Source organism: Pinus tabuliformis, chromosome X (genome assembly GCF_031772625.1).
Source record: "Pinus tabuliformis cultivar Carrire ecotype Pingquan chromosome X, CPIR1, whole genome shotgun sequence".
NCBI classification, from domain to species: Eukaryota; Viridiplantae; Streptophyta; class Pinopsida; order Pinales; family Pinaceae; genus Pinus; species Pinus tabuliformis.
Genome location: NC_142308.1, coordinates 458,837,071 through 458,856,427, shown reverse-complemented (window position 1 = coordinate 458,856,427; position 19,357 = coordinate 458,837,071). Strand labels below are relative to the sequence as shown.

The 19,357-nt window shown below is 37.0% G+C and overlaps 1 protein-coding gene across 1 annotated transcript; it reads left to right on the top strand.

Moving 5' to 3' along the window:
* The first annotated feature begins 539 nt into the window (after positions 1-539).
* On the top strand, positions 540-1,073 carry LOC149140594 (uncharacterized). The gene has a single exon (XM_089451014.1). It carries the CDS (start codon positions 540-542, stop codon positions 1,071-1,073), a length of 534 nt encoding a protein of 177 aa, XP_089307140.1.
* The last annotated feature ends 18,284 nt before the right edge of the window (positions 1,074-19,357 follow it).

The following is a 19,357-nucleotide window of genomic DNA, read 5'->3' as shown; positions in this document are numbered from 1 at the left end:
CACATCCAAGCTGGGCGCAAAGAGCTCTTTGGAGGAAATACTTCAGGGGAAAGAGAAAGAGATGCTTGGACGCCCCTCTACCCACCACAGGCTCGCAGTTGATCAAACTTTGCCAAAAAGCAGTCCCTTTAATCAGAGACAGAGCATACTGGATTCCAGGAAACGGTAAAGATTGCAAGATATGGGAAGATAGAATTATGATGCATCCACCCTTATCGTCTCATATTTCTCTTCAATCGCTGCGCTTGTGGTTGGACAACGTAGGCTGCAACACACTTTGGGACATCTCGCAGTGGGAAGGCAAATCATGGCTGCGCTGGAGACTCCCACCCATCCCTCCTGAGCTGTCTCAAGCTCGCGATCAACTCCTTGCATTGCTAAACAGGATGGCGCCTCTGTGCGTGGGTAAGAAGGACGCTTGAGGATGGGGAGCCGCCCCAGGGCTGTACACAGTGGCGCAAGGCTACAAGAGTCTGCAGGATCGACCTCATGTTCCCCCTAATCCAGCTGTATGGAACGGGATCTGGAACACTAAATCCATGCCCAAAGTCGACTCCTTTTGCTGGCTATTATGCCACAAAGCGATATTAACAGCTGACAAACTACAGAAGAAAGGCGTTCAAGGCCCCTCCCGCTGCCAATTATGTTGTGGCAATGAGGAGAACACTCAGCATATCATGCTGGATTGTAAATATTCAAGAGAAATCTGGCAAGGACTTCTGAGTTTCTGGAAACCTGAATTCACTCTACCAATGACTATACCTGATCTCTTTGCAAATTGGCGGAACTACTATCCTAAAACTCTCCCCAAAAACGAAAGATTCAGAGCAGCATGGCTCTCCCTGCCGAAATTCGCTTACTGGCAAATCTGGCTCGAGCGCAACAGAAGAGTCTTCAGGGATGAAAGTCTCAACTCACATATTGTTATCATTAAAACAAAATGCCTTTGGAAAGAGAGTCTTAGGGATTATCTGCCAGAGCTGAATCTGAGTCAGCATGACCTAGATTGGGGCGCTTCGATGGGTCTCCATTTCTCAGGCGAAATTAGGCACCACGAGGTCACAAAAGAATGACAATTCAGGGGGAAGGAGAACGAACTGTCGGATTTTCTTCTCAGGCAATCCAGATTTTCTTTGTTCTTCGATGGTGCAGCGAAAGGCAATCTTGGATTGGCTGGGGCAAGAGGAATAATAAAAAATAAAGAGGGCTTAACAGTGGCAAAGTTTTCTTGGGGATTAGGGCAGTCAACCAACATGCAAGCTGAATCCTTGGCACTTCTGCAAGGCCTTAAGCAAGCAAAGGCTATGGATCTCTCAGAAGTCAGCATTATAGGAGACTCTCAAACCATCATCAAAGTCTTAGTAGAGGATTCCTCTCTTGTAGACATCAGTCTAGCAAGAATCATTTCAAGAATCAGAACATTGATGAAATCTTTCCGGACTACAACTTTCCTCCATGTCTTGAGAGAAAATAATAAAGATGCTGATATAGAAGCCAACAGGGCAGTTCCTCTTTCCGCTGGCTGTCTCTTGGTAGACGAAATTGAGAGCTGGGAATCCATTCCATAACGATTGTCATGTTTTTCTGTATTTTGCTGAATCAGTTTGTTTGTCTATTTAAGATAGGGAAAATAACAGAGATAGAATCGATAGTCTGGAATAAATTTCGCGGGTACCCAGGATTTGGGACCTCTGATCAGCTAGTGGAAGAAAAGTTTAAGGGCTATGCCCGATCAAATGTAACCGATGAAAGGCATTTTGGCCAAAGATCAATATAATCCCATACCCGTTCTTGTAAAAAAAAACATAGGATTGTTTATTCTCCTCTTGTGGTAAGGCTGCCCTAATGGCAGTGTTTGAAGCATCAGAGGAAATATGAAATGGCAGGGACCAGTTTGGTCCTCTCAAAACTGGTGCCTGTACTAGTTTTTCCTTCAATGTTTCAAATGACTGTTGGAAAGCTGGGGACCAGGTGAATTCACTGTCCTTAGATAGTAATCGAAAAAGGGGGGTAGCAATATTGGAAAAAATTTCAATGAATCTCTGGTATTAACCAACATATCCCAAGAAACCTCTCACTTCCCTTTGGGTTTTGGGTGTAGGCAGACGAATAATGACTTCAATTTTAGTGGAGTCCACCTAAGTACCTTTGTCAGAAACCAAATGGCCAAGAACGACTCTTGCTTTGCACATTAATCTACATTTTTTATCACTCAAAGAAAGATGAGCCTCTTGGAAGCGTAAAAGCACTTTTTCTAGATTTTTAAGAGCTTCATCAAATGAATTACCAAACACAGAAAAATCATCCATATAAATCTCAACACATTCAAGGTCAACAAAAATAGCCAACACAGCCCTTTGAAAGGTAGTGGGTGCATTACACAACCTGAAAGGAAGCACTCGGTAAGAAAATGTACCCCAAGGGCATGTAAAGGTAGTTTTGTCTTGATCTAAGGGTGCAATCTAGATTTGGTTATACCCACTGAAGCCATTTAAAAATGAAAAGTACTTTTTATCGGCAAGGGTATCTAGCACCTAATCGATGAAAGGAAGGGGAAAGTAATCCTTGAGTGCGGCTTTGTTTAATTCTCGATAGTCATTCAAATACATCATCTCCCATCTTTCTTCGGGACTACCACTAATGGAGAGGCCCACTGACTTTCAGAACTGGGGTAGATGAAATTAGCATCTAATAGTTTTTGTAATTCCTCCTTAACAATATCTCTTAGTGCGGGATTCATTTGTCTTTGGGGTTGTCGGATAGGTTGGGCTCCCTCCTGGATGTACATATGATGAGTAAAAGTCTCAGGGGGAATGCCTTTCATGTCTTCATAACTCCAAGCGAATGCATCCAAGTGATATCGCAACAATGTAACAAGCTGCTCTCACTGAGATGAATCCAGGTCTAAACTGATGTGTAAAGATTTTCCTGGACTAATTTCAACAAGACTAGTCTCGGGGCTCAAGAGTACGGGAAGATGATGCCACAGTATGGGATAAGGAAGGTTGGGAATCAGAATTTTCTTGGAAATCCAGACTAAATATTTGATGAAGTGTATCAAAACTAGGCATAGTGTCTAGATTGTTCAAGAAATATCATAATTCACCATCCTGGGTGGACTCGGTATGATGCTGAATCGAATAAATAGGTTGGGTCTCCTCATCACTACTGTCATAATCTAACCATAAGGTATCCTTGAGTTCCCAAGTAGATCTAACAGGTGGGTATCACTGGAGTGACCTTTTTCCTAGAGTCTCCATGTCAAATGTACATATCACTGGAGTGACATCCAATATAAGCATCGGCCGTGGCAAGACATGGTTTACCCAGAATCAAAGGATTTCCTCCCAATAGATTCTTTGGCTGAAGCACAATGAAATCCATGGGGTATTCCCATGAATCTATAGATACAACCACGTTGTCCAATACGCCATCGGGCTTGATTTTAGATATGTCTGCAAGTTCAGGCACGGTGGGTGTAGGATGAATGTAGCCCAACCCAAGTTGTTCCATGGTTTGCTTGGTCATAACATTGATGGCCGCCCCCAAGTCTATTAATACATTAGAGACAAGGATATCACCTATCTAGACAGAAACAACTGGGTTTCCAGGATTTGTGTATTTCTCCATTGATACGCATCTTGTCATCAACTCAGTTGCTCTACCAACAAACTGAATGGTCTGAGGTTCTACTCTCTTCCTCCCTGGATTTTTAAGACATAATTCCTGAATGGTCTTTGTACATATGGGAATCTCTCGGATAGCCTAAAGTAAAGGGACCTTTATACAAATATTCCTTAGGTCAAAAGCCAGAGCGGACTCGGGGTCACTCTTCTCCATGACCAACCGCTCTGGATAGGGGGGCTGGTTTGAAGAAGATGGTGAATATAAAGGTACGGGAATGGGTTGAAGGGTGACATTGTTCTTTGAATGATCAGGAGTTACCTCCTCATTTTTCTCCTCAATAATCAACATTGACTATTTTTGTTTTTCTGGTTTAACTACCCTTCCCGATCTCAATTTAAGCTCATTTATCCCAACCGGCAGGGTTTGATAGGTAGGAAGAGGGGACGATCCAACCGAATGAATCAATTGTACCTCCTTATTATTAGGATTCGATGCTGATTGAGCAGGTAGTGGAGGTGATCTAAATGGTGGTGGCAATGATTGACTTTGTTGGGGTAGAGAGGGAAAAGATGGTTGTGACATATGGTGTGGTGCATAGGAAGGAGGATATGATGGCATCTGAGCAGGATAGGAATGATATTAATGGTTTGGCCCTCTCCAGCCTTGTTACCAAGGTTGACAGGACTGTCCATGATGAAAATGGTTCCCGTGCTGCCAATGTTGAGAGTGATTATTATTATAATAGGAATATGGAGGTGCATTATAACCATAAAAATGTGGTTCAAGATCCATACCTGCACTTACTCGTGTCCAGTTTTTTCGTGCTCCCATGGCATGTAATGGCTCAGGTTCAAAATTCTCTCCTTCAAGTACATCTTTTAATCCAGGTATGGAGGGGCACTCCTTGGTGGCATGGTTCTCTACACAAATCACACATTTATTAGCACCTTTCATATCAGCAGGACACTCTCTTAAAGGATGCTTTTTCCTACACTTTGGACAAAAAATAGACAATGACTCTTGTTCCTTTTCTAATTTTTGCTGAAATTTCAAAGAGTCTATTTGTTTGCTAACAGTATTCATTATTTCAATTTTCATGTTGTCCATTTTATTCTCCAAGCCAATGATCATAGCATCTGTAGATCTCAGTTTGTTAGTTTTACTTCGACCTCCTCTAGTAGATCTAGATTGGTTTCTGGAGAAATTCCTGCACAAGTCACAAATTTGTTCAAAAGTTTTATGAGAAAAGTCTCCTTGTCCTAACAAATTCAAATTATGTCTAGAATCCTCAATAAGTCCTCGGAGGAACAAGGTTTGAATAGTACTTAAATCAAATTTGTGTTTGGACCTTTGGATTATATAAAAAAAATCTCTCTAAGTAAGCCTTCAAAGTCTCATCATCACCTTGTACAATGGTGAAGATCTCGTCCTGGACTTCTCTAGTTTTACAATATTCCTAATATTTATTCAAAAATACTCTCTTCATTTGGTCCCAAGAACTTACAGTGTTTCCTCCTAGTCCCATGAACCAGTGCAAGGCTAAATCCTTGAGAGTTGCAGGAAACAACTTTAATTTCTGGGCATCAGAAGAATAATCATAACTCTGACACAATATATCAAACTCAAAAATAAATGAATTTGGGTCTTCGTGCACCTTACCATGAAAGTGTGGAAGAGATGAAGGTGAAATATTATTCATTTGTACATTCACTTCTAAGTTCACTATTGGAAATCCAAAAGTGGACTGCTCTTCATTTACCTGGTTCTCGCCAGTCCCCTCTGCATGGTCTTCATGATCAGCCATTGTTGTGCTTCCAATCAGACCACTTATAGAAGACGAAGGTTGATTAATGTTGAATTGAACTCTCTGATCATCGTTAGCCTCCTTCTTCCTTTTTTGGGTTGTGTCACACATGAATCATTGTTTCTAGAATTCGAGTGGATTGTTCTGGCGTGATAAGTCTGGGTCTGCTTGGAATTCCTACCTGCAAAAGAGAGTCCAAAATGAGAAGAGTTTTCAGATTTTTCAGTATTTCATTGGCCCTTATTGGGCTTCAGACCCCTACCTTTCTTAGGCATTCATTTTAAAAATCAAATCCAAAAACAAAATTCAAATGCTTATAAATAAAAAGAATCTATTAATTTCTGCAATGAATAAAAATCAGCACTCGTAAACTCCTCAAAACAATAGAAGCATACTGCAGAAAAAATAATAGTAGACTTACCCCTATTGCAGAAAATGGAAAGTTCTTACCAATTTCAAATCGCCTCCCCGGCAACAACGCCAAAATGTTGGGTGCAGGAATTGCGGTTAGGCAGACTCCTTCAACACTTAATTTTCAACCCGGGGGTTTCGTAAACTTAGAGACGAAGCACAGGAAATTCCATATATGATATGAAATTTTCCTAACTCTATTCCTACTTCTTTAATTGTAATCTTGCAGAATCAAAAAAAGAAAATATCACCTGACAATTTACACCAAAGATATTCTAGTGCTGGAATGTGAAAGAAAGTACTCTTGCATGAAAACAAATGAAAGGAACTTCTCAAACTTCTTGCAAACAATCTTGACTAATAAAATGTAAATCTATGTTTATGTTCAGTATAGTTGTGTGTCGGGTTAATAATTGGACCCTTGAAGATGTCTGACTTCTTATAGATCTTTCTCCCTGCACTAAGCTGATATTCCTGTACTCCTGCAATGTGCTTGCACTAGTACCAGAACAAAGTTTAAGTATTGGAGGTATATCTTACACCTATACTGGAGATTTATGTCCTCGTGTAGGGGCTCTAAGCCTCAAGACTAGAGCACTCTATTCCTATATCAGGATATAAATTCCTGTACTGGAACATAGGTTCCTGCACTAAGTTTTCCAATTCTTCTTATAAGAAAATAAATAATGTGTTAACTTAGAGAAAGAACTTGCAAAGGTGAAAATAACTTCAAAATAAATTCTTCAAACAAAAAGATGCTTCAACCAATCTTAATATCTAAAATAAGAATTAATTTCCAAAGTCAAAGTGCATTCTTCTTTAATCAAGGAACTCCTTCATGCAATTTAAATAAATCATCTAATTGTGACAACAGGCTTCAATCTTGTAATAGTTATTCACACGAACTGATCCGTATTCATAACCATCCTTAACTCAAAAATATTCTCTTTGAAAATAATTAGGCGTGGGGTCTGATCTTTCCCTAAACAGTATGAAGTACATGTACAGATTAGTGTGTCACAACGATGTTCAGTCTCAAATTACCAAAGCATATTTAGTTCGAGATATCAAGAACACTTCGGAATGAAAATCACGCACTGTAGAAACGCATTAAGGCTCATCAATCATATAGGAATAAAATACTATTACTATAATGAACCAAAGGAATCAATTTGTGAAACTGTAAATGCACTAGTGCAGGAATGCATGCTTGCACAATCCAGGCAGAAACGATATTAAACTTTGAAGAAAATAAATCATAAAATTAAACTCAGTCAAGCATGCACACCACGGATCTATCACATAGTGATGAAATCAGATCTAAACTTTGCAGAATAATAAAAGCATCTATTTAATTCACACTTTGCATTAAACAAAATTAACACACCTTAATCGAAAAAAATAAGAACACGAGGGAGAACGAGCTGGGTTGGCTGGGCCCTAGCCAACCAGCTTGTTTCCCTATTTAGGAAACGTAAAGATTTAACTCTTAATCAACACATCAACACAAAATTACAACACAATATTGAAAAATAATGGTGCAATCCCTTTCTATTAGTAATCAGCAAATGTACATCATGAATTCGTATCCAGACCAGAACGAGGGCGATACCAGCAAAATTACATAAGAACGATATTACAATATCCTTGATATATCTATCATTTGCTACCATTTCCTATTTCAGGCCTACGGCCGCAACCAAATTACATCAAGTGTTCCAATCTTAGCCTTTCGGCGATAAAAAAATAACAATAACAGTTCATACTAAGCCTTTTGACTATAACAAAATGCTAATCTAGGTATTCGGTCGGCGACCCAATCTCCACCATATCCTTGACTTATCTCCTCTCCGAGCTTGACTCGAGTTGACCGTTCTGGAACAAGGTGTCCGCATTAGGTGGTGAGCTGTCACAGCAGTTAAGGATTCACTAGTGGTGCAGGAATCCTACCTGCACTCGACCATGCTAATGGGATGATCAATACATTTCCTATCAAATACTTTAGGAAAAGAAATATTAGTTGCAAAGATTATTAAAGATACAAAATCTATGAAAACGATTAATTAAGCACATTCGTAACCCTTAAACATGAAATATAAAGCTAGTGTAGTAAAAGGCACGATTCTTGGACTAGTGCAGGAATAGGGAGGTTTGCAAGGTTAAAACAGAGGTCTAAGGTTATGGTTTTGAAGGGAAAAGGGCTTAAAAATGAAGAAATTTAGCCTACCAACAATAGACAGTCATCCAAGCATGGGTCTAGTCTCCATTATCAGTGGATGAACTTCTTAATCATTGTACATGTAATGTTATCTTATGTGTTGAGTATGGGTATGCCTGCCTCAGCAAATATATCATGATGAAAATGTATTGTAACATATGATGATCTCGACTAGTTGTTCTTGATCCGAACTTGTCACAAGGTAAATCACTCTAGTCATCAAATATCGTTTTTAACTTTTCACTTTAGGGTGCAATCTGTTATAGGCCATTTTGTCGCATATGTTCAGTAGGCCTACAAACCGGATCGATCTACATGTGCAAACATGTTTTCATCATCTCTACACAAAGTCCTAAGCATGACCTTTCCAAATAACCGAGTTTCTAGGTCTAATTGCTTCAAATCAAATATTTTAAGCCCTAATGCACCCTACCCTTTAGAAACCTGCGTTCAATAGTAGGTTTCTCCTTTCTACACCAGCGTTGATCAACAACAGCTTGCTCCTTGTTGGGTGTGTGTTGATTCTAGAAATTTAGGAAAATTAAAATGAATCTTGAAGCCTCCTCTTCCATAAGCTTCCAAAGGTTGTTTTAACTATTTAGCTTGGATAAGAAGCTCAAGTCATATATGATCCTACCTTGGATACTTCACCTCTTATCCCTTGAGTTCATCCTCCCATCCTAAGTGGATCTCAAGCCTAGATTGGTAAATGGATAAAAAATCCTAAACTACCATCCCTCTCCTATAAATTTATTGTCATCTACAACATCAAGGTTGGATTTTGGAGACTGATCATGCCCTCATGTTGTTGCTTTGAATCTAATAGAGTCATCATCTTCATGCATTAGGGTGACATTGAGGTGTGCTTTGTGACAAGGACAAGTCAACTTGGGGAGATCTCTACAAGATCAGCTACTATTCTTGGTTGTAAACTTTCTCCTATTTCTATTAATACAAAGAGTATATTGTTTTCCTATATGTGTTATGTTACATTTACATTCATGTATTTCAATTCTTTGTTGATCCATTGAATAGAGTAATTGAATTATGCTACATAGATGTTGTGGATCTTTGGCTTGTTTTGGTTGTATGTGCAGGTTCTAATTATAGCAATCGGAGCTACAATTGGAGCTTACAAGCCAGGAGGAAAGTAAATCTTGCAACAGATTCCAAGTAAACCTCTTTCCCATTCTTCAATTTCTCTAAGGAAAACTCTATATCATTTTCTTTCTGTTGTTCTAGACCATTCCACTAGGTCTAGGGAAAATACCTTTATCTGCAATTGTAAATTCTACATGTAACAACATCCAACACATAAAATCATCCTTTAAATAAAAGAATTTCATCCTAGCCCATTTCAAAATCCTAATATTTTTGTTATATTGTGCCTTGTTGTAGGTTATTTTTAATCTCCATAAATTGATTATCTAAATTTCCAGCTTGTGAAATTCTGCTCATTAAATATGTTTTGCAACTACTGACTATTGTTTCATGCATAATGTGCACTCTCTGGTTGAGCGCATTAGCCATATGGTTCTCTTTCCCCTTAATATATTTAATTTCAAAATCATATTCAACCAGCAATTCCAGCCACCTAATTTGTCGTGCATTTAAATTTGGTCGTTCAAATAAATGTCACAACCCATAATTATCTATTTGCAATTCATATTTTAGGCTCATGACATAATGTCTCTACATTCCAAATGTGTGAATAATAGTTGTGAGCTCTAGATCATGGGAAACATAATTCTTCTCCTACGCCTTTAATTTTCTAGACTCGTAGCAAATTACTTTCCCATTATAAATGAGCACTCCACCTAGTCATTCTTTACATGCATACGTGCACACTAGAAATCTGAATTTGGATCATAAATTTTGCTATGAGAGTTACATAAAGCTTAAAAAGAATCCCATTAAGTTTGTTTCTAAGGAAGTAGCAATTGCCATTAAATTGAATATGTCTCTTAATCCTCTTTCCCAAAATCTCATCGAGAGAAATCCCCTCACCCCTAGAATTTATGGCCTTCCAAAGATTCATAAATTTGGGGCTCCCTTAAGACCTATTGTTAACACAATAGGTGGGCCTACTTATCTTCTTGCTAAGTTCTTGGCTCAAAAGCTTAAACCTCTTGTGGGTCGCACTGATTCATATGTTAAGGACTCAGCCTCCTTTGTTAAAGAATGGAAGGATATCAGGTTGGACCCTGGGGATTTGTTGGTTAGTTTTGATGTTGTTTCCTTATACACCAAAATCCCCATTCAAGAGGCCATTGGTGTCATAAATCAGATCACCGACCAAGACACTACCAAATTAGTTGGCCTTTGCCTCACCTCAACTTTCTTCAGTTTCCAAGGTGAGTTCTATGAGAAAACTTGCGGTGTTGTGATGGGTTCCCCTCTTTCCCCTATAGTTTCTAACTTATTTATGGAATATTTTGAGACCAAGGCCTTAGCCTCAACTCAATTTTGCCCTAAAAAGTGGAAGAGGTTTGTTTATGATACTATCTCATATGGCCTCATGGTCGTGAGAAGTTGGATCTATTTCTTAACCACCTTAATTCCCAATCAGACTCCATCAAGTTCACGATGGAAGTTGAGGTGGATGGGTGCCTTCCCTTCCTTGACATTCTCCTTTCTAGAATGGATGATGGTTCCATTTCTCACCAAGTTTTTCGAAAGAAAACTCACACGGAACAATATCTTCATGCTAGTTCTCATCATTTTCCTACTCAGAAATTTGGTGTTCTCAGCACTCTTGCTACCCATGCTCTAAGAATATCTGATGAAAACCACATAGATCAATAGAATTCTAATCTTCTTGAAGTTTTTAAAACTAATGGGTATAGTAGAACTCAAGGCCTCGAGGCCTTTCATAGAGCTTGTACAACGTTAAGAGTTAAAAATGCTCATGTTGATCCTATCTCCAAGGTTCATCTCTCGTTTATCCAAGGGACCATGGATAGGATTGCCCATATCCTTAGAAAGAATAATGTCTCCTCTTCATTCAAGCCTCTCAGTACCATTAGAAATTCTCTTGGATCTGTTAAAGACCCTGTTGACCCTAAAGACATGAAAGGTGTTTACCTTGTTCCTTGTTCTTGTGGTATTCCCTATATTGGAGAAACAGGTCAGTCCATTAACCAGAGAATTCATGAACATGCAACAGACATTAGGCACAATCGCTTTTGTTCATCAGCTCTTGCTGAACATATGGAGAAATCCAAACACCATGTCTGTATTGAGGACTCTAGAGTCATTTCTAGGGTTGATCACTTCCACCATAGGAAGCTTAGAGAGGCTATTGAGATTGAGAGGCATGCTAGAAATCTTAACAAGGATGATGGTTGGAAATTGAGTAAGAGCTGGATTTTGGCTCTCTTCATGATTCCACCCCTTTTCTCTTTCCCTTTTTATTAAGTTTTATTTCTAAATATTATTTATTTGTAATATTATTTACCTTTTGTTTTTTACCATTTATGGGCCCCCTTTCACTTTATTACTATTTAAAATTATACTCTAATTTAATTTGTTTAACTTAATTTAAATAATTATTCTCCTGACAACTACTTTATAAATTAAATAATATTTTGTAACCTTTTCTTAACCCTATATCTTTATTACTTGCTATATTATAAGTTCTTTTATTTATTATAATTAAAATAAATAGATAGACTCCTAGCTATTTTTAAATAAATTATAAAATTTTGGAACCAATTGTTAACCCTATAACCTTTTTATTATTTAAATTGTGCAATATTATAATTAATTTATTTAATATAATTAAAATATATAAAGTCCTAATAACTACTTTATATATAAATAATAATTTGTAACCTCTTTTTAATTAATTTATGAATCATTCTTACTATATTAAGAATTAAAATATATAATTATGATAAGTAAATAATATTTTTGGAACCAATTCTTAACCCTATAACTTTATTATTATAAAATTTTGCAAGATTATATATTAATTTATTTATTATGATTAAAATAAATTAACTCCTAACAAATTCCTTATAAATAAATAATATTTTGTAACTAACTCCTAACCCATATAGTATTATTTTAATTAATTTAAGAATCATTATCACTATATTAAAAAGAAAAAATTATATATAATTATTCCTAACAACTACTTTATAATTAAATATATAATATTTTAATAAATAACTCTTAACAACCAATTTTAGAATATTTTTTATTTACCTTATTAACTAATTTACTAACGGCTAACTTTGGGCAATGATGCATCGTTGCTATTTATTCCTGAAGATCGATTGATTTTTTCACCTTGTCCTGAGGATGAACCACATTAGTTGGTTCGAAACGTTGACCAAATCCTAATGATGTGATTAATCCGAAAGACATTTATCTACATAATGGATCACAAAAGTCTTAGATCTGACACTCGAGCTCTTGTCAATAAAGTTTTAAAATGTTGAAAAGTTTTTTCACATTCAAGTGACAATTCAAATTTTACACCCTTCTTCTGCAATGACGTAATTGGGTGTGCTATCTTGGAAATCCCTTCGATGAATCTCATGTAATACCCAAATAGGCCCATAAAAGACTCAACTTCTATAAAATTCTTAGGTGTTGTCCATTCTCCGATAGCTTTAATTTTCTTCGGGTCCATAGTTATTCCATCTTCTGAAATAATGTGACCCAAGTAATGGATTTACCTCTGGTAAAATGAGCATTTACTCAAGTTGGCATGCAGTTGATGCTCCCTAAGTACTTGCAAAATCAATTGCAAATGTTACTAATGTTCCTCTTCAGATTTAGAATCTATCATAATATCATCAAGAAAAACAATGACAAATTTATCTAAATATTCCCTTAAGACTCCATTCATTAAACAAATAAAAACCCTCGATGCATTGGATAAACCAAAAGGCACCACTGCGAACTCATAATTCCCATATTGAGTTCAAAATTTTGTTTTATCGATATCCTCTTCTTTGATCTGTTGCTAGTGATATCCTGATCTCAGGTCAATTTTAGAAAGAAAAAAATTATCCCATGGAGCTAATCGAACATATCATTAATTCTCGGCAATGGGCATTTATTTAATCACCAAAAATCAATACATAGTCGCAATGTGCCATTTTTCCTTCTAACAAAAAGAATCGGGGCACCCCATGGTGATACACTAGGGTGTATATAACATTTCTTCAACAATTCCTCCAACTGCATCCGCAATTCTTTAAGTTAAGGGGTACTCATTCTATATGGTGTCGTAGCACTAGAACCACACCTAGCACCATATTAATAGAAAAATCAATATCCCTCCTTCGAGATACTCTGGGTATCTCTACAAATACATTAGAAAATTCATGTAGCACTAGGTAATTTTCTAAATTATATTGATGGTCCATATATGTTTCCTCCATACGAGGTGCAAGGATTTGGCATCCTTTTTAATTGCATAGTTGATATCTCTCTTATAGATATTTGCCTTGGAATTCCTTGGACCTATCTCTGTCTTCCCTCATCATCAATACAAATAAAAGATTTTTTGTAACAATCAAGAATTGCATGGTGTTTCTCTAACCAATCCATGACAATTAAACAATAATATGGTCCCAATGAAATTACGTTTAGGTCATCATTTGTACTCAGCGCATTAAATTCAATTGGACATTCTTTGACCAATTTAGTAATTTTCCTTGTTACACTTGTAGCTAATCGTACTAACCACACTTTGGAATGTTTAGTTTTCTTCAAATTAAAATTTTCAACCAATTTCAAGTGAATATAATTGTGACTGGCTCTTGAGTCAATTAAAATAACAATGTGTTGATTATTAAGCTTACCTTCAACCTCTATCATATGTGCATGTTGCCTCACATTCCTGTTGTCTAACACTGCATTTTCTAGGAATTCCCTTGCCCACATCTTCCACATTAGTTATTGTTTGTATGTTGTGTACAATCCTCATATTGTCAACCCTATGAGGGCAGTCTCTGTATCTATGATCTCCTTTACAGCCCCAACATTTCATGGGTGGAAGTTGAAGTTTATTTCCTAAAGGATCACCCCCTTCTGGCTCACCAAGAGTTCAAGTTGTAAGTTGGCTTTCCTGAGAAATATTTTTGAATGAAGAGGGTTTAAGCCCCTTTTTCCTTTGATCCATAAAGTTCCTCTTGTTGTTGCCCAAAGTTCTCTGTAAAACTAATCTATTTTTGTTTTTCTCATACACATGCTTTGCCTTCCTCGTGGTTGCCTTTAGGGTTTTAGGTTCATCCTATTTCAACTTATTAGCATAAAAGGATGGTAGTCCACTTATGTATCTCTATATTTTAACCTTTTCATCTCTGATGAAATAGACGTACCTCAATTTAGTTCAATGAATTTCTAGCCATAATCCTCCATGGTCATGCTTCCCAACTAAAGGTCAAAGAATTTCTACATTCTTCGCTCATGATATTGTTCTGATAAATATTTTCTTTGGAAATATTCTTTGAATTTCTTCCATGTTATCTACCTTTCATCGAGACACTACACTACTTTGAGTTTCTCCCACCATAGGTTGGTCTTGCCCTTCAAATGGTATATGAAAATTCTGGCCTCCAAGTTAGAAGAGTAACTATATAGATAAATATATTTTCTCATATCCAACAATCGGGCCTCAATCTCTTCTTCTTTCTTGTCTCCATTAAAATTGGAAGGTTTGATTTTCTTCATCTCCCATTATAGATTTTCCCTATTGGTTTCTCTCCTTGTCTTCCCAACTAGTGAGACATTGGGGCTACTGCTAGATTTAGAAGTAGAGTAGCGCTTTTGTTGGTCCTCCTCTTGTAATGCTTTTAAATTCCAACACCTGTCTTCTTAAACCCAACACTGCATTCATGTGCTAGCCTAGACTCATTTTGTTAGCCCAATTATATCTTAATATTGTTTAAACTCTACAAAATTTGGTTATTAATTTGTTGTTGCTCCTTCATGAGCTTCTCATTGTCAACTTCATAGTTGAGCACTTCCAATTTGAAACTCTTCACAATTTCTTCCAAATTTCTACCTTAAGGCTAGTCCACTCCATGACCATTAGATTCGGTTTCAACATTACTCATGCTTATGTTCACATCCCTAAATTTTTCCGCTTCATTGTAAGGCCCTTGGACATCTTCTAGACTCCTATCTACCATTACTCAATTTTTACTTCTTAATTACCTGTATCTTTTCCTGTGATTTTTGCCACAAAATTCTTATTAAATTCCAAAATTTGGATTTACTAGGTTTTTCTCCTCATCGATAGCTTTCTATTGACTATCTACTTACGTTATTTCGATACCCAGACTGAAAGCTATGCCCATTGAAAATTTGCAGCTTGTTAGGGAATTTTTAGATCTTGAATACTTTGGTAGCTTTTCTTCTAATTTTTTTCAAAATTATTGGCCCCAAATCAAAACTCCAAGAATATGATCCCAATCTACTCGAAATTACCTTTCTTTTGACTGGTCACATGTCGAATTTTGACCTACGAGATAGAAATTATGGCCTTCTAAAGTTTGGTTTATTTTTCCCAATTCATCTATAGCTAAAAATGTAGTTTCTTCTTGCTCTCATGAAGCCTGTAACTACACTCCTTTCAGCTGGTAACTGGCTATACTTGCATACAAACTCCTTTTTCCTGCTTCCATTTATTTTCTCTACTCTACTTAGGTTTTTCCCAACTCCTTATTGGACGCAAACTGACTTTTTAGCTTTTTTCCTCCACGTGGCTAGCATGCTAGCTCTTTTTACCAAAGGCCCCTAAGTGTATCATTATTATTATTATATTTTAAAATTACATAGTTTCCCCACTATAATAACATTTTATTGAAATTTCATATTTCAATTATAAAAAAACCTGTGGGAAACATCACCTTGTCGCCTATGTAATTAAAAAAAAAAAAATTATGAGCACGAAACCTGATTGTTAATGGGCTTGTGGTTTCGGCTAGGCCCCATGCATCAACCACAATCTATATATATATATATATATATATATATATATATAACGTGGGCCCAACCTCCACGTCTTCTGCGCCATGACATAGGTTCCATGGCCAAGATATAATATTATATAAATAATAATATTTAAAATGGAAATGACTGGCCCCACCTACCCCTGCAGGGCCCTCCGGCTGATCCATGGTTGATGGTTAAGAGATTAGACAATTGTGATGTCATCAAACCTCGGACTTGCATGGGGGGTTAATGCGAAGATGCACCCCAAAATATTCGATGGATTAGATCAACTCCATATAATGGTTGATATTTCCATAAGATCTCAACTTGTTGGTCTGTTAACATACTCCTCGTGACCTGATGGGCCTAGGTTTTTGCCTTTCCCAGCATGGTTATGACCCAATGTCGACCCATATGCCCCCATGGCCTAGTCGCCTCCTCGTCACTAGCTGACCACCATCGTGGCTCATGGGAAACACCCACCTATGTTGTCAGTTTTGTGGCCCTACCACCACCACCCTTCTCTGTGATCTAAGCACTAACCCACTGGACTTTGTGGCCCACATCTTACTCTCCATAGCTCTGTGGCCTGTGGCCTGATGAAGGATTCGGTCTCCACTCTATAAACTATCATGATACCCTTCATAGCCCCATCTATATGTCAGTGATCATGGCTTATACTCACCGCGTTGCCACCTTATGACGATTTCTCTTGACTTCTTTCAGTGCCTCACACGCACTTTGCCTTAAGTGAATTTTATAACAACATCATTTCCCTATGTCTAGCAACACTCGCTTGTATAATTTAAAGAATACAATATTTTAATATGTGTTGTGTTTGAAGAATGATCAAAAATTATTTCCAAATATATATATATATATATATATATATATATATATATATATACATATATATCTATAGATATGTCGACCTCTTTAAAATGACCCAAAAATTTCACAGACTAAATCCATGGCTTCTTTCACTTATTGAGGAATAATAGCACATATATAAATTGTTGCAATTGACTTTTAGACAACTATTGCAATCTCTATATTAATGTGCACCAATTAATGCTTCTTACTTTTGGCACAATTCCAAAAATTCAATATATGCACCAATCGCACATCGATACCACTATGTAACCAACGTCCAAACCACTCTTCTCCTTAAGCCTTGGGTTACGCATTTGGTGAGGGGGTTCATGTGATATAAATTTTATAACCATATATGTCATACATAGGTATACAAACTGGGTTCGATCCCCAGCAGAGTCGCCAATGATGTTAACACTCAGGTTGTTCCCAAAAGTTGTAAGAAAGGGAATACGGCCGAGGTAACCACAGACCAATCTTTTAGATGCAGATTCTAGCCCATTAGCATCCAGAGAGGGCTCTCTCTTTATGATTTAGCATTTTTCTGAAGTGTGTTAGGCTAGTTATGATGTACAAGGGTTTTGTTTTGAGTTTGGTTGGAAGGATTCAATAGAATAGTGAGGTAGACCTAAAAAGTTTCAGTCCATTGGGCATGATGGAGTCAAAGAAGGATAGCTTCCTAGATTCGGTTTCTAAACAGAGGATGGTATCACAGAGCAAGGTAATCAAACATGGAACAATTCATAGGCTGGAATCAGATGGAATGGAGTCAATGGGTGAAGGGAAATTAAGAATCCTTCATCAGGTTGACAGAGGGAAAATGGTTGAATACTGCTAAGGAGCAATTAAGAATTCCGTAGCAAATAGTCAAGATGAAAGAATCAGGGGAAACAGGAGAAATTAAGAATTCACTGTTTATACTAATTCTGAAGAAAACATAGAAAATAATAAAGATTGAAGACAGAGTGCAGTTAAGCAAATTCTGAATTATTCCTTTTCTCTACTATTGAGATCATGAAACACAGGTGAAATAATAAACGTAGAAACTGTAAAACACAAGTTAGAAGGGACTTATTGATCCATAAGATGATTCAAGAATTCTGTAACAGATCTTCAGCATCAATTCCTCATCCAGTAGGCCAGACAAAAATGGTTCCAACAGCTTTTTATTCCAAAAGATTTCAGTATTACAATCAAAACTATGAACATCCTCCAACAGTGTCCGTGTCCATATTAGTATTACAAAACTCTTCCTTTAGGGTCAAGAAATTGTTAATCTGAGTGTCACTGTCAAACACTTTCCAGTTTCTTACATTGTCAGGTATGGTTGGCCTGTGCCTAATCTCAGCTATAAACTAATGATTGGGTTCAAATGGCAGTTTACAAGTGCTGGCAAATGTTGCCAAACTATGAGCATGTAAATTATGTTTTCTTGGAATTTTGGCAAGCTGTGTTTCTAGAAATGTATTTAGGATCTCAATTGATGCCCCTCTGTAAGATCTTAATCTTGGATCATTCATGAGGAAGTTGCCTTTTATTTGTTGAATGACTAAATCAGAGTCTCCCAAAACTGATACCCTAATTGCCCCTAAACTTTTGATCAATTTGAGTCCTAGCAAGAGGGCTTCATATTTAGCCATATTATTAGTGCATCTAAAATTCAACCTGTAAGCATGTCCTTCAGCATGATCATTTTCTAGATTGTGTACCCAAATTCCTGCTCCTGCTCCTAGTTTATTGATTGATCCATCAAATTCCAAGTACCAAAGGATCTCATGTTCATGGTTAGTATCAGAAGTCTTAGAAATTTGCTTACTAGGGAAATCTGGATTTTTAGTTTCATATGGTTTCTCTTGAGTGTCTGTTATATCAATTATTTCAAAAATTTCTTGAGTTTGAACAATAAATTTTTCATTTATAACCTTTTCTTGTTGAAGTGGTAAAACCTTGATATTAGTTGCAGGATTAACCTCAGCATTGTATAGAATGAAGGAGTCCATGTCAGAATGCATGGAATAGATGGGAAAATTCTGGGGTTTTTCCTGGCTACTCACCACATATTTCATTAGAGTTTCTCGATACAATCTCTTTGGCTGACCAAATACTGAAATGGTAGAATAGGACATGTCCAACTGTAAAGATCCTTGGAGCTTTGCACCCTAAGATCTAGACAACAACATGCCATATTTTGGTGGTATATCGGCTACCACTACATCCATTAAAATTGTCTTAGCAGGGTATTGAACTAATGATACACATAAATCTTTGATCAACCCTAGACATCTGACTTGGCTTGAATCAAAAGAGAACAAGTCTTTGTATGGCCTGGTAATATCTAGGTCCAACTTCTCCATTACAGATTTAGGCATTAAGTTATGAGAAGCACCAAAATCAAACATTGCATTATGAAGTATTTTATCATGAATGTTCAGACTTACATAGAAAGGAGGGACCCCTCCATCTACTGA

What these genes read in the sequence shown, in the direction of transcription:
- LOC149140594 (XM_089451014.1), top strand. Translation starts at nt 540, where the DNA reads ATGCCCAAAGTCGACTCCTTTTGCTGGCTATTATGCCACAAAGCGATA.